Raw genomic sequence first — 15773 nt, 5'->3', positions numbered from 1 at the left:
TTCTTCAATAACCTTTTAATGACTCTCTATTGCCTCCTGACTTCTTCCAGCCACTCAAAAGCCATGTATCACACATTCAGCCTTAAAAAAAAACAAATAGATGAACACTGATACCCAATTTAATCAGAACATTGCTGCAAATCCCTGGAGATGAGGTTGTGCAACAGGCTGCCAGAGGCAAGGAGCGCACTGCTGTGGTAAGCAATTTGTAACAGCAGATAGGACAAGTGAAGAAATCAGCAGTGGGGCTGGGGTGGGGATTTTCATCAGCCTCTAGAAAGACTCCCTGCTCTACATGAATTATAAGCAAATGCCTTCGTTACAAGGAAGTAATAACACCCTTTTCCTTCTCTTAGGAAACATCTAAACATGCCCAATTCCTTACCAACAGCAGATAAGCAAAGAGCTCCAGGGTGAAATGGATCTCTGAATGCCACAGCAATGCCAACTTCACAGAGGCTGTTCTTCTCCGCATTATTTATATTTGCAGTACACTTTTCATCTTCCTAGCCCAACAATCCTGGTTTTACATTCCTCATCGAACTTGTTTTTCCAAAGCAGTAAAAGTCTGCCCAATCCCACATCTCATGATGCCCCTTCCTGCCAGAGCAGAACCTGCCTGCAGGGGGAAATCAGCTTTCTCACAGAAAAGAAGTTTAGACACACACTCTGCTTGAGAGGCTGAGCGGTACCTTAAACGTCTCCTTTCTCCCTCTCCCATCAGTGATTTGTAAAAACTGAATGCACTTGTGCTCTAAGCCAGCAGAATTCAGATGCCAAGAGGGGAAAAAGGAAGAGAAAAACCACACAACTCGTATCCAAAGCAAAATACAAGTATTTCAAATTTATGAGTGCCAGAGGAAAGCACTGCCCTAACCCCTTTCATTAAACATTGACAGAGAGCTCATCTGCATATCTCCATCTCGAGCAAACAAACCCAAGTTCGGAGTCAGGTGTGCTTAGCTGGATTAGAGATCACTTTCCCTCTCACCCCACCATATTTAGGGCATGAAAGGGAGAACAGAGCCTCAAAAACACCGTCAGGTTTGGGACTGAGGGCTCTCTCCCGACTCCTTTCGCAGCATGTTTTCCTGACTGGGAGATGCTACGAAGAACACAAACACAGAAACCACAGGCTAACCTGGTGGGTTCCTCTTTGACAATATGCTCTGTGCCAGGGGGAAAAGAAAACAACAAACCTTCATTCTCTTACAACATGTGCTTAGCTAAGTCCCAGTTCAAATAAACAGCTGTGCCCAGACCTTCACTCCGAGGGCAAGCCTGCGCCATGAGATCAGCTCACCTCTGCCTTGCCTCATGCCAACAAAGGGTTTGTAGGCTGAGCACGGCCTTTCCTGGTGAAAATTTATTCTTGCTGCAAGAAATTATTCCAGCTTTCCCAGGCAAAACCTGCACTGACACAAAGAGCTTTTCAACCAAAGCAACTGTGCCAGCAGAAGACAGAAAACAAAAGAGGCTGCCAAGTTTGTAATGGCCTTATTTAGTCGTTAACCTGTTTATTTGGCAGGGAACAAGCATCAGTAGGATCCCCTTCAAAGCAGTTCTTATTCACTGTCTCTGTGGCGATGTAAAGGCCTGACCCAACAACCACCACTGGAGCATCCAGCCCCTCGCAAACGGCTTCTCCTACACACACCACCCTCGAGTGGCAGCACTGCCCTGGGTCTAGATATGGAACTGCCATGGCATGATGGAATTCATCACCACAGAAGGCTCACAGTAACCTCATCCCCCCACAGTAAGCTTCCTCAGCCCCATCAGCCATCATCTGTGAAGAGCAAAACAGCAAATGCCTCCCTTGGGAAGTGGCTGGGACATGCAGACCTTCTAGAGAGAAAAACAAAGATATTAAAATTCCTTGAGGGACTTACCCTTGCCTTTGTTCTCCCACTGCTGCTTCCTCACAAGTCCAGCAGGCAGGAGCCAGCACAGAGGTTTTGCTGTGTCACTGGCAAGGCAGGAACTCAGCACCCACCTGCTCTCTGAGTGCTGAAGCTTTGGCAATCGCTCAAGGTAACAGGTTAGCAGCATGGAACATTCCTAACCTCCACTCTGTCCCTCTTCCTTTCCATCAGATACGGGAGGGAAACGCCATACACCGCAATAGCTCTTTAGGTGTGTCTTCAGGTGACACTTCCCAACTCTCAGTACAGTTGTCAGCTACAGAAAAACAGGTCAGTTTTTATCCTTCCCTCCTTTAGAAACAACAGAAGCCCCTCACCGCTGAGCAGACCTTTCGGCATTGTACTTCCAAACCCAGACGTAAAATTCCAGCCATGAATTTACTCCTCATGTCCATAAGCCTGCTTGGTCTGGTCCCTGCTCACCTCATTCCCTCAGCACGTAATGTGACGTATTCTGCTTTATTCAGGTCACTGCCTGTTCCCACCCCTCACTCAGTCATTCCAATGAGATACACAAGTCTTGCAGTTCAAAGCAAGAGTTCCATCTAAGCTAACTTCAAGGGCCAAAGGATTTGCAAAAGCTAACACAGAAACCCTTCAGGAAGTTCCTTAAAATCATCTCGCTCCTGTAAAAGTGGTCTAGAGCAACCCTAAGAACTGCTAGCCCACCAGTTTCAAACCTGACAGCTAACCTGAGTCTCTAAAGAAAGCTGAGAGCCCTCATTTTGACCACTGAGGGACCAAAAAACCCCATCCTGTGGATGGGAGTCTCCTCTCGTCACCATGCCGAGCAGAAGCACTGATGAAATGCGGCTGTTGGACGACAGCAATGTCCCCAGCACACGCTGCTGCTGGAGCAGAACCAGGGTTTGTGACCCTGCTGGAGCACAGCCCCGCTAGCCCCAGCTGGGGTGTGCAAGGCACCCCAGCTCTCTTTCCCAAGGCTCCCGGTGAATCGTGCACGTCACAGATCTCCACGGATTCTACTTAGCAAGAGCCTGCTTCAAAGCCAGCCTAAAAATACCTCAGTCTCACCCCAGAATACAGCTGTACTGTTTCCTTTAAGGACTCAAAGCTCTTCCATCTCTGGGATCTGCTTCTTGGTTTGATTTCTGCGGAGCTATTTTGGAAACGAAGCTCCAGTAATGAACACGAGCCAAAGATTCAGTCCAAGGCATCTCATTCTCATATCCTGCCAGATGAGTAAAACAGTATGAGCCATATCAGAAGAGAATCAGCTCTACTATACCAGCATCTCCCCGTCCAACATCTGTCTCATTGAGAAATCTATTTCCCTTAACATCCATCTCAACCTCTGCTCTTTAAAAACCAGCAGCTGACAATTTCCCTCTAGCTCCTGCCATCCTCCCCAACCACTTGTACAGCAGTTAAAAGGTTAAAAAAGCCAGGCCAACCCTCCAGGCACACCTTGCTATCAGCAGCACAGGTGCCACAGATGACTCGAACTCACAACAGCAACATGTCCAAGACCTCACGCTGTCAGGCAGTCACCACTGGAACCAAGGACTTGCAGTTACTGACAGTTTGGGTAGTATTTCAGATTAAAGTTCATTTTTACACACAGCCCACAGTCCCCTTTAAAAAAAAAAAAACCCAGTAACAACAAAAACTTTAACCAAAATACATAATGTAACTTTTTAACCAGAGCAGAGACAGCACTGAAAGGTTTGGGGTGTTGCAAAAAACCAAAATCCCCAAAGAAAACATCCTGAAACAAAGCAGCAGAAGTGGAAATCAGTACTTACATTAAGAGGCCAAGAATTCTAGTGTCTACATTGAATTTCGAGACTTTAAGTGCTTCCTAGTGAAAAAAAAAAAGATGATTCCAGGGACATCCTATTCCAGCCAGCAGGAAATGTCGTAGGACAGATCTAATCCCCCACAGAAATGTCTTCCAAGACCTGAAGCAACTACAGCTACCCGAGACAAGGATCAGAATGGGAACAGCCAGTACTTTAGCCTAAATATCCAGGCTCAGAGCTGAGCAGGTGAAATGGCAGCACAGTGCAGGTATCCCCATCCAACATATGTGCCGGTGTAGGGAAATGAAATACAAAGGCTCAGTCCGTGGGCAGCGGCGTGACAGACCAGGAAGGAGAACTGGGTTATATTCCAGCACTAGAGACAAGCAGAGCAGAGGAGAAAAATAAAAAACCCTCAAAGGCAGCACAACAAATGAAGAGACAGAAAATTCCTGACCAGAGTGGCTAAAAGGAGGGTTTCACAGAAGGGCTTTGAAAGATCCAGAGATCCTCAGCCTGTGCTGCACAACAAGCAAACACAATTGCTACATTTCCAGCAATGCTTTCTGACCTCCTGCCAATATGATTCCAGCTGGATTGCACCGGCGATCCCAGAAGCAATGCTAACAGCAGTCTTTAAAGCCAACAGTGCAACCAGATGCTGGAGGTGTCCTCATCTGAGGGCAACTGGCAAGTGCAGACCGTCAATAAAACATAAAATGAAGATGCATTATCACTTGGAGTGTATCATGGGTGAGCAACCTTGGGAGAAAAGGAAATTTTCAGGCAGGAAGAGCTAGTGACTCATCTCCGGCACGGACGAATTCCTTGAGTCCCACTGCAGGCACAGGCTAAGTCACTAAGAGATCTCAAGGAAGGCCATTATTTACATACCTACATAACAGCAAACGTGTATCACAGGAGTTAAAGCGTGCAACACAGCCATGACATTTGGCAAACAGAGCAAGAATTCCTTTTGAGAGTGTACTGTGCCACAGCATCCCCAAAGCTCAGTCCCACCTATCCCAAAGTGCTGAAACAGGCTGGGAAGCCAACAGTGTCACACTGTCCTTCCAGGAAAAGGCCAGTCCTGTGCACAAGCCGTGGTTATGTCAAAGGGGAAGAGCAAACCTCAGCAGGAAGGAGCTGAAACTGCGAGATGAATCTGTTCTTCACAGCTGAAGGTCTAAGAATAGCAGGGGCACTCACTAGCCATAGAAACCTGAGTCTAAGTGCGTGCACAACAGCACAAGGAACGCTGACAGTGGAGTGCCTGATGGCTCCCAGCCTCAGGGAATCTCACTGTACGCCTCAAGAGCTCAGACCGCTCAGTTCCACAAAACAGAGCTATACTCCTGTGCCACAAGTCTCCCCAGGCAGAAACCAGACCGCTCTAAAGCAGCACGAGCTGCGCCAAAACCCCCACTGGAAAAAGGTCTTCAGTCAGCTGGCATGAACCTGCTCTCTGGACAACAACATAGCAGAGACAGCAAAGAAACTTTGGCAAGGACAAGCACACCTGGAGTACCTAGAGGACTAGGCTGGAGCATTGCAGGAAACCCTGGGGAAAGCAGCAGCACTGCAGGGCAGGAAGGACACCCACAAAGCCAAGCCCTGCTGTTTGTGACACGAGGCACAGCACAAGCAGGACGCAGGTGACTGACCGACGAGCCAGGCAACTGACCTGGGGCCACCGTGCTGGGCCGAGGGCTCGGGGTAAAGGCCGTGAGCTGCAGTGAGGACAGCACCGAAGGTGCAGTGCAGGCTCAGCAGAGAGCAACAGCTCCGGCTTCAGCAAGGCAGCGCAGGCAAATCTGAAGGGAGGGATGAGAAAGGAGCACGCAGGCAGCGTACAGCCATAGCTGGTGCTGAAATAGGAGGAGTCAGGAAAAGCCCCAGCGACCAGATGGGTTAACTCAGCAGAACTGCTCAGAGAGAAGGACTAGAAAACCAAAGACAGCCAAGTGGAGCAGGGCAGAAGCCACATCCTCAAGAAGGCTGTATCCGAGTGAAAGACTGGCTTGAACTTGTCTGTTACAGCTTGTATAGGATCATGCTTCTAAGCAGTTATTAAAAGACAAGTCACAACAACTTAACAGGAAATTGGAGAGAAAAGCACAAAATACAAGATGGGAGAAAGCACTGGATGTCCTCTGAAAGAGCTGCAGTGGCAACATTTTTGTAAATAACTCTGAGAAACCAACAGCTTTTGTTCGAGCCAGGCAGTACTACGAGCCAGCAAACATCCATGGTTCAAGCTGTACAACCTTGACTTGCATAGCCTCAGCCAGTAGAACTGCAAAGTGTTCGGCTTCCCAGCAGGCTGCCAGCATCGGCACCGCTCGGGGCTGTGTCCGGGGGAGAGCTCAGCCCTGAAGGCTGCCACGGCTTAGGCACGGCGGGATTAGTGTTATCCATGTGCTAATGCTCGCTCGCAGCACATAAACAGCTGCTGGCTGCAGGGAAGGCCGCCTGCTGACCAAACCCCTGCCATTGGCTCTGCCTTTCCTAGTCATTCACTTAATCCAGCGGGGTTTGCTCTGTTCCACTCCCTCCTCCGGGCGAGCCAGATTTATGTCATTCCGGGCGGTATTTATCCTGCGGCCCAGCGAGGAAGTGAGCTCTTCCTTCTTTACCTTTTCCACAGGCATCGGCTGTTCAATCCCTAATGCTCCTCTTGCAGCCAGCCCAGGGAGCGAGACACAATGACCTCCTGTGGCAGACTCCTGCATGGATTTCCCCTCTTTACCACTAGGCTACAGGGACTGCAGTTTTGCCATCAGTTTATCTTTCAAGTCCAAACTTCTCTTAAGTTTCCCTTCCTCACAAGCGCTTACAGCTTTCTTGTGAATTAACAAAGCTGACGTTGCACCGATGGCTTTTAACATCTTTTAAAACAAATTAGTAACTTCCACTGGCCATGAATCCGAGCCAATGGCATCAAAACACCGCAGAGCAAAACCTAAAACCAGGGCTGCCTTTCTCTTCCATTATTTAGCAGCACACTTCAGACCTACAAAACAGCACATCGGTATTAACTAATGCATCCTCCCAGGTTCCTGAAGGCATGGGGAGATATCAATATTTTAGAGACGAAAAGAGTGAAGCTAAGAGCGATTTATTTACTCACAGTCACGCAGAGAGTCTAAACAGGAGCTGGAAAAAACCACCTGGTGGCCCTTACACTCGGTTATGCTGAAACCTCTTGCCAAGAGCACTTGCAGGCTGTGTTTTCCTGAGGTATACCTAATTACTGCTACATACATGCAGACTTCTCTGGTCTATGCTTAGCAGGTCACAGTGAGTTCCTCCTGGGTCATTTTTATTTCACAGGGAGATTCCCAAGTATCTAATTACTAGAAAAAGGACAGAATCCATTCAATACTTATCATATTTTATAAACAATTCCATTAATATGAAGCCTGTTTAAATAAACAGAAAACAGTACAAGGAACTGTCACAGAATTATAGAAAATTAAGTTCTACCTACAAAATCGGTTGCTGTTTTAAGAAGCATCTAGAGATGAGAGGACAAACTTAAATGAACTTAGGAGAGAATTTAAAATCCACTACACAGAAAACAGCCACGAGGACTGAGAATAAAAGGAGGCAATATTAAGACCATTGCTCACACCATGAAAACACAACTAAGCAGTACTCCAATCTGCTTTCTAACTGGAAAAAAACACAGCATCCCGATTCTGTTTCCCAATCATGACGACTCTTGATTAAAACAAGCAAGCATTCCTAGGCAATTCCATCAGAGTACCTCATACCCAAGGGAAGAGAAAGGGACACAACACCCAAAGGCTGAAAAACAATCCTCACCAAACAGCAGACACCAGCTCAGAAACTTTTCTCATCTCTACAAGGCAAAAGCCAACACAACAATCCTGGTTTGTGGTAGCCTGGGAAGAGATGTAAGCAAAGGCAATACTGACAGGAGTTCAGAAGGCTGAGGCACTGCTGGAGCTGAGCTCTAAGCCGAGGCACAGGCACACCAGTCTCAGGCCATCCCTGCTGCTGTCTGTCCTACATACAAATAACTGCAGCTTCGTGTGCTCCAGGCCAGCCACTCTCAGATCCCCCAGAAGCCTGGGGGCCGGTGGGGTGTGTGTTTGGGGTTTGGTATTGTTTTTTTTCCTCCACAGCAATTAAAAACATTCTTATAATTGGTCATGACTTTGCTCCTTCCAACCCAAACTTGGCAGGCAGGGATTTTGTAAAGCTTTCTGGAACGGGCTGCAGATAACCTGCCACAGAATTTCTGTGTGCTCTCTGTGATGGGTTTCAAAAGAAGCCTTTATTAGAACTCAGACATGTTTACTTCCTTGCAACGAGCACTGTCATTCCAATTCCTGTAATTAAATCCACAATTTTGACAGCTGAAACTGTAGAAATAATTGCACTGTTAGTCAAAATAAGTTGTTACTGTTCAGACTCTTGCCAAGAATGCTTTAAAAGCTTGTCCTATGCGTCTCAAGTAAATCTGAACTGAATCTTCATCCATTCCACCTCACTTCCTTTCTGGAGCAAAGATCCTAAAATCTTTCCTTTTAGTGTGCAACCTTCAAGTCCTGCACAAGATTTTCTGCCAGACTACTGCTGCTTTCCACACAACATAAATATTATACAAGGCTCCTGAACTGAGCACTGTCACACACACACACACACACACAAGATGCACTTTATGTAATCCTGTGTCTCTGTCCCGTAAGTTCATCTCTCACACCCATGGAAAATAGAAAAAGTGAAGTCAGTTTCTCAGAAATCTCAGAGAACTCTTTTACACCAAATACAGCTCTTGTACCAGTATCACATACGAGCAATCCACAGTATTACCTCTGTAATGAGACAAGAAGCCAACACTATTAGGCACTAAAAAGGCTTTCCAACCACTTTTATTTTTCAGCCACTGGTTAGAGAATGCCAGCACAACTCCAGCCATAAAGGAAGAAATCTCATCCCAAACAAGCAGGTAGCAGAAGCACCACGGTAGACAATGAAAAGCTTTACAATAAAATGTTGCCTTCAGAAGCCCACCATGCACTCAGAAGTGTTTAAAGCAGAACAAGGCAGCTCACAAAACCCAGCACGTGAGACAGGCAGCCTCAAGTTTGTTCTCTGCACCCGGAACAAGAGGCTCAGGCAGCAACTACTCCTCACAGGTCTCCCCTTCTTACTCCCAGCAGGTGAGACCGAAAATCCTACTTCCAACAGTGCAGGATCTGGGATAAGCACCCCCAAGACCCAGTGAACACATGGAGCAGCTGCAACAAAGGCAGGAAGCCACCTCTCACATCCCTAATGCGATTATGGGATGGTTTAGCAACACGTCATTTACAGATGGAGGCCGCTGGCAAAATGCCCTTCTGCCCAGTGCACTGCCTAGCAAGCAAACATATTCCTCTCCAGGAGAAAGGGGCTGACCAGCAACAAAAACAGCACTGTTTTTGGAAAAGCTAAAAAAAATTGGTAAAAAAAAAACCCAAACATGCTGGGTAACAAAAAGCCTCAAATGTCCTGGCTTGCAGTGCAGAATAGAAGCAGATATAAAAATTCACTTGTTATATACAGAATTTCAGTCACATTTGGATTTCATTCAGTGTATTCCACAAAGAACTTCTTCTATCAAAAGCATCAGAAAACATTTTTGTGTACCTTAAAACATAAAATTTCAGGTTATAATCAAGTTCACTCAGCAGCAAAAAAGGCTTTTACCTTTTACTTCCTGGGAACAACAAAACATCCATTACAGATCCATGAGACTAACAAGACACTGAAGAGATCTAAAAAAACAGCTACCCTCCTCAAAATTAAATAGCAATTGGGTACAAAATAAATTAAAAACATCTATAAAATGCTCTAGAACTCATTGGTCCGATCAGAAGCCGGCTGAGCATTTGGCAATGCTCAGAATCTTTTGTCTCTTCAGGATTTGTGCATGTTACTTCACATAATGCTGAACAGACGTACCGATTTATTTAGTCATTTCCCTAATCACCAAGTTTATTTGTTCCTCACAACCAAATCACCAGGGCTGAGTTGTGCCTCTCCAGAGGCCTCCTATAAAAGAAGGAAGAAGCCGCACTCGAGACTTTGATCTCACACAAGTTTGGAATAGTTTGACTCTCTCTGCGCTTCAAAGAGGATCACAACGTGCTCAAAAATTCCTTGACCTGCAAAGAGAAACAAATATTGTCAATCACACTAAGTGTTTATCGACAGAAATAGACAGCAAGTGTATTGACCTCTCCTCTGCCTTGTGCTTTACTACAACCTAAAAAAACAGGGAACAAGAAGCCCGGGCTCAGCTGTGCCATTACCTGTCCATCAAGAACATTTCCAGACACGGTACCTGTAATTTAGCAGCAGATGCAGGCACAGACACGATGGAATGATGCTCACCCCTCCCGTGGTCCTCAACTACAGCCCTCTGTCAGAAAGGACAGCATTACAGGCAGGTGTCACCAGACAGGGGGAGGATAATGGCCACCTCAAAAGAGCTGTCATTTGCAAACCACCGAGTCACACCCTCCTGCCGGATTTAGCGCTGGTGAACGACTCAGGGCACCTAACCAGGATGTCCCTTGGAATCTGAAGCTGGCCAAGAAATAATCAAGTGATACCTACCAAAACCACACTGCTCGGAGAAAATCCAATACTGGAGATCAATGCCAGGCTCACAACTCCTACATTTAAGTTTCAGGCACATCCTAGGAACTAGGCTGTGGTACAGCCTCAACTGGGAGCGTTTTCCTCAATCCACTCAAGCCAGGCAACTCCACAGAAAGGAACTGTTTTCTAGAGGAGATGATGCTACTCTTTTGGCAAAGGCTCTCCTACACAGAGCCCATCTGTAAACGTTTTGTCCAAATTCTCGATGTGAAATGGAAACAGATCTTGGATCACACTCTCCAACTGTGACCCTTCCCTTCCCAGGTCAGGGCTCAAAGAGGTGGGGAACAAAAGAAGAGACCAAATCCCTTCCTGTAGAGAAGGGAACAAGTCACTGTGCCAAGACTAACTTGAAAGGCACCGTAAGAAAGGCAGGCTCTGCTTCAGAGAGAAGCACCAGTCACCCTGCATGGAGAACCCTGTCAGGATTTACACACCAGGCAGTTTCAGGATGAGCAGCACAACAGAGCTAAGAAAGGACTCAGGGTCTGGCTCCCCACAGAGCACACGCCACAGCCCAGTGCACCCAGCCTCATCAAGCGCACCTCTTCCCTGGCTCTGCTCAGGAAATGCCAAAAAACAGGGCCAACGCAGGGCATAGGCTGTGTCCCAGATAACCTGACAGCTACCCCAGAGTAAACTCCTCCAAAATCCATACTAAGTTGCCCGAGCTTGGCCTTCTCTCATCTTGTGCAGATGGAAGCACGCTCCCTCCACAGCTGCCATCTCCGGTCACTCCATCGATTCCCAAGCCCAGCCAGGAAAACTGGTTTTAATCAGGTGAACACTTCCACTCCTGGGTGGATCAATGGAGATCCAAGGACAAAGCTGATAAAGGAACACTTTATTTCTGAAGAATGGAAAAACGTGTGCAAACCACTGCTGAGGTCTGTAAGCCACTGCAGCTACTCAGATCCAAGTCAAGTTGTCCTCGCTTGAGTCCCACTGGGATTCAAGTACCGAGCACCTGAGCAGTTAAACGATAATGGTTTGGCCTGGCTTTAAGATATGTATCGCCATAGGCTGTAGAACTGTTCCTTACCTGGATGGAGCTCTGTGACTTACATATTTCAGAAGGATGATTAGAGGGTAAGGTGCACTTCATGAGTTTGTACTGCTGTGAAATCTTACCTTTTCAATCATGTGATCGTATCTGTCCTTTTTGCCTTTGAAGTCTTCGTTAACATCGAGCGTTAAAATCGGAATTTCCTGCAGATAGTCAAAATCTGTTCTGTATTGGGAGAGGAACAAAGCTAAGATGAGCAGCAGGAAATAAAGCAGAGAGCATTCAAATCCCTGCCAGCATTTTCATTGTTAAGAATCCCACAGAAAGAACTTCATCTCTAAATTACAGCCAGGAATTCTGAATTTACAGGGTGGCTCCTGGGATCCATCAGAGATCCCCAGACGTTCTGCTCCCCCAGCTGAGTAACAGCACACCAGGTACTACAGCGAGTTCAGCTGAAGCCTCCGCTGCTCGGAGCTCTGTGTGAGGAGAGCTTGGAGCACACCGCACAACCAAGCAATGTGGAAGGTGCTGGAAAGACACTGCTGCTAAGGAAACGCTGACAGAAATGTGCCTGCAGTTCAGATTTACGTATCGTAAGAAAACTTAAAGTTTCACTGGTGGGAAAACATCCTTACAAAGATCCATCCATCCTCAAGGAACCACTCGACAAAGCCTACCGCAGCGTCCTGTGCTGGAGCCAGCTTTCATGCTTGTAGTGAAGCTTCTCCAGATATTCAATGGGGATTTCTTGCTCCTCATCTCTTCCACGCAAATAAATCCTATTCAAGCATTTCTAAAGGCAAAAGACGGTAAATAAACATAAATAAATTGCTGTATTGCATGCCAGGAGCACAGAAATACCCACTTGACATTACAGACAAGCTTTTCAAAATCTTGTTGAACTTTGATAGGAATAAAAGATGTTTCTGGGTCTTTTTCCAACATTTTAAATCATTTGTTCCCATCCTGAGCATGCCCAAAGCCTCAGCAACAAGCCAGAATTGTTTAAGTGCTGTACTTTGTAATTTAAATATATGTTCTTCTCTTCAATAGGAAAACAACAAGCCCTCAGAGTTACTCCAGTGTGTTCAATTCCACAGTTTTTCACGACCGTAACAAAACTGAAGGCATGGAAGCTGGAAGCAAGGAAATATGGAAGCCATCTGTAAGTTCATTAGAGCTCTTTTAATCTCATGTTTTCCTCCAGTTCAAGCAAGTTCCATACTCAAAGGAGATGATTCTGTTCTCTCCTTTTAAACAAGTATCAGATGGCCCAAGATCAAAGCATGGTCGTAAGGCCTCGCGTACAGGGCGCGCTTCCACCTGGCTCAGCTGCAGCTCCCCAGGTGTGGGGGCTTCACAGACCACCCCCAGACAGGCTCTGGCATGACTGCAAACTGCTCCATCTAATCCCTGTACAGCTGCATTCCTCAGCAAAGAGCTATTCCTACAGGGATTCCCTACTTTCCTGTACTCACTCACTTTATTCCAGCGGTATTTTCTGCTTTACTGTTCTCGTGTATTCTGCTTTTAAAATGAGAAAATCATTACCATCAGGGTTGACTTCAGTACACACAGTCTACATTGGAAAGAACGCTTTCTTTAGCTACTTCCAGACCTAGTCACAGCTCAAGTACTGCAGCCTGCAGGGCGAACGGGGCAGCCTGAGCTGAGCTCTAACCGAGGGGCAAGGCCCAGAACACACACTTCTTTTTGGTACCCCTCACCTCAGGAGTGGCTCGGAGATAAATGATCCCATCCAGCGCCAGCCTGGAGCCAAACTGTTTATTTATCCAGTCGTGCCAGTCCTGGTAAATTGTCCACTCGGTCTCATTCATGCAGTCAGACTCGTACAAATTAGCAGCAAAGATGTACCTGTGGACATCAAAGTGATGGAAACAAAAATTCTCTTGGGCACAGCAATCCCTCGGTTTGCCTCAAGTACGGTAGAGAAGAAGCTGAGTGCTGACACTGCGGCATCTCTGACAATCTGCTGGAGTGGAATTAAACAGCTGGTGTTCTCCTCCTGGAGCTGTGTGTGTGAAGACCACCGACATTTGCAGCTCAGGTGTGCAGGAGTAACCCACAGAACACGGCTGGCTTGTACCTGTGTCACTTATTTACACTCAGTTAAAACACATTGTTTTTGTAATACGTCACAACAGGAGGAACACCTAGGGATTATGGGATTCAGGTATCAAGTCTCACCCTCTGAATCCAGAAACGCAGGTTGGGGCATTTCAGACGGGTTTTTTTTGGCCATAAACTAAAACACAAGTTCCACCTCAAGACGAGGAAGAACTTATTTCCACCAGGGTGGCCAAGAGCCGGAACAGCCGCTTAGGGAGGTCACGGAGTCTCCCTCTCTGGAAGCATTTCAACCACCTGGATGCGTTCTCGTGTCACCTGCACCGGGTGACCCTGCCTCGGCTGGGGGCTTGGACTGGGTGATCTACAGAGCTCCCTTCCAAGGAGGGAAACCACATATCCTGGGGTTTGACTTGGGACAATTGGGGAGCACCTTGAGGGCTCCAGCCCCACTCACCTGTCGCTGTAGACAGAGCGCTCGAAGAACAGCACGGGATTCTGCGCATCCCGGAGTTTGCCATCCAGGGCGTTGAGCTGAGCCCGGATCCTGCTGAGGCACGCGTACGTCTGGAAGGTGAACGCCCAGCGCTCCGGCTTCTCGTACATCATCCGCAGCACGTTCCCGCCGCTCTTCTGCGATGTGGTCAGCTCCTGGATGCACGGGAAAAGAAAGGTTTAAAACTCCTGTTTTTCTCTTGTGGCTGCCCGATCCCGATAAAAAGCAGCTGAGGAGAAGTCAGGAGCAGTGCCCCAGTTAAACCTGACACTGAGTTAACCAAAACACACTGTGCTTTTTGCCAGGTCTTAAAGATATCGCCAGTCCCTCAAAATCCATTTGCTGAGGAAGTAGCAACTGGATTGCCAATGGAATTACAGGTAGCTGGGAAAAAAAATCCCACCGCTAAAAACAAGTGAGCAGCAGTTTTCAATTTCCTAAGATGTTTCAGAGCATGCTTCTCCTGGCACAGGAACAACCCTCTCCGCTCACCTGGTTAGTTCACAGTGGCTACAAGTAACTCTTGTAACTCTTTACCACCTTCAGAAATTACACCTGATGTTGATTAACACTTATTCCATAACAGACCAAACAAACTATTGGAAAAAGAGGAACTCAGACATTGTTAAAGCAATCAACAAAAGCGTTGTTATCACACAGAGTCTGAAAAACACCCATTCTGTTGGATATACTGGTATTCTGAAATTAGAGCAACATCAGAACTTTTTCCTCCTCTTTTACCTCACGGTCGTCTCCAGAGCTTTGCTGGACATTGCACCATCTAGCTACAGGCTCGAAAACCACTTCCCAGTCTTCGCTGGCTTGTTTCAGAATATTCACAAAGGTGGATTTCCCTGCAGCTGTAGGAAAAGCATCCAGGAACAACGTCAGTGAGAAACCGCCCATAGCCCGTGTTATTCAACTAATGTTGAACTCCGCCTTCCTCCCCCACGCACCACGATCCAGATCAATTAATGGAGCAACAGGGGTTTTCTTTATCTGAATTGAAACAGGTTTGACGACGCTCCCAGGCACCTGGTGATATTCGGAGGTGTGCCGTGCAAGGGCAGGAGTGGGATTCAGAGACCCCTCCCGACTCGGGAGATTCTGCGATTCCGGGTGTTCTACACCACGAACAGGAAAAGACGTGGGGAAAAGCTTATCCCGGACTTCAAACAGGTGAGCCGGTTAAAAACTGAAATATAAAGTTGGGGTTGTTTTTTTCTCTCCCAAATCTCACCATTTTCACGGTGTCAGGGTAAAGTCTCTGACATTACGAATGGGCTTGCTTTGTGCCTCCTGACCTGATAAAAAGCCTTTTACGGAGGGAAACAGACAGGAAAATCTTACGGAAGAATCCCTTTTGTCCCGCTCTGCCGTAGTGGGAGGAGCCCTCACACACGGGAAAGGGGGAGGAAAAGGAGAGAGGAGAGGAAGAAGAGGAAAGGAGGAAAGGAAGAAGAAAGGAAGGAGGCAGGCAGGCAGAGTCCGCAGAGCTTTGCCTCCCCCAGACACGGCCGAAAGCACCGAGCGCCGCGGAAGCCGCCTCTCCCCTCCAGCCCTCTCTTCCGCAATCCCTTTCCCTCGCGTAGGCGACAAGAGCCGACTCACCGATGTTGCCCTCCACGGCGACCTTCTTGAGGCGGCCGCCGGGCCTGCAGCGCTTGGGCGGGGTGGCCATGGCGGCCTGAGGGGGCGCGAGGACGCCTGAGGGGACGGGGGGGGGTGGGGCGGGCGCGAGACCTGCCTGAGGGGGCGCGAGTCCAGCCCCGCGCGCGCCGCCTTCAAATTTGGCGCGCGACAGCGGCGGGCCC

General features: G+C 47.6%; 2 protein-coding genes across 7 annotated transcripts in view; both read right to left on the bottom strand.

Moving 5' to 3' along the window:
- SLC4A4 (solute carrier family 4 member 4) overlaps positions 1-2520 on the bottom strand; it is a 144073-nt gene extending 141553 nt beyond the window's left edge. For 4 of the 6 annotated variants that reach the window (XR_015772659.1, XR_015772660.1, XM_088056357.1 and 1 more), the window contains exon 1: positions 1893-2520. The gene's annotated coding sequence lies outside the window, so the exon portion shown is untranslated. The remainder of the gene's footprint in view (positions 1-1892) is intronic. The other 2 variants (XM_014260380.2, XM_014260384.2) reach the window with 2 other exon arrangements.
- Positions 2521-8605: 6085 nt separating this feature from the next.
- DCK (deoxycytidine kinase) lies at positions 8606-15746 on the bottom strand. Its single transcript, XM_005531734.3, has 7 exons — positions 15571-15746; positions 14701-14819; positions 13921-14114; positions 13103-13250; positions 12053-12168; positions 11498-11597; positions 8606-9867 (listed from the first exon to the last, which is right to left on the bottom strand). Exons 1-7 carry the CDS (start codon positions 15638-15640, stop codon positions 9841-9843), a joined length of 774 nt encoding a protein of 257 aa, XP_005531791.1. The 5' UTR covers positions 15641-15746; the 3' UTR covers positions 8606-9840.
- Between the last annotated feature and the right edge of the window lie 27 nt (positions 15747-15773).

The sequence above is a fragment of the Pseudopodoces humilis genome, chromosome 6 (assembly GCF_049639895.1).
Source record: "Pseudopodoces humilis isolate 2021_Gansu_Grassland_sample_001 chromosome 6, ASM4963989v1, whole genome shotgun sequence".
Lineage (NCBI taxonomy): Eukaryota > Metazoa > Chordata > Aves > Passeriformes > Paridae > Pseudopodoces > Pseudopodoces humilis.
This window is presented reverse-complemented; position numbering and strand designations above follow the sequence as displayed.

Bases quoted from the DNA above. Each gene is read 5' to 3' on its own strand.
- DCK (XM_005531734.3), bottom strand. From the start codon at position 15,640: ATGGCCACCCCGCCCAAGCGCTGCAGGCCCGGCGGCCGCCTCAAGAAG. The intron at 14,820-15,570 runs GTGAGTCGGCTC...CTTTTCCTACAG, and splicing joins CGCCGTGGAGGGCAACATCG to CTGCAGGGAAATCCACCTTT. The intron at 13,251-13,920 runs GTGAGTGGGGCT...TGATGTCCACAG, and splicing joins CGCTCTGTCTACAGCGACAG to GTACATCTTTGCTGCTAATT.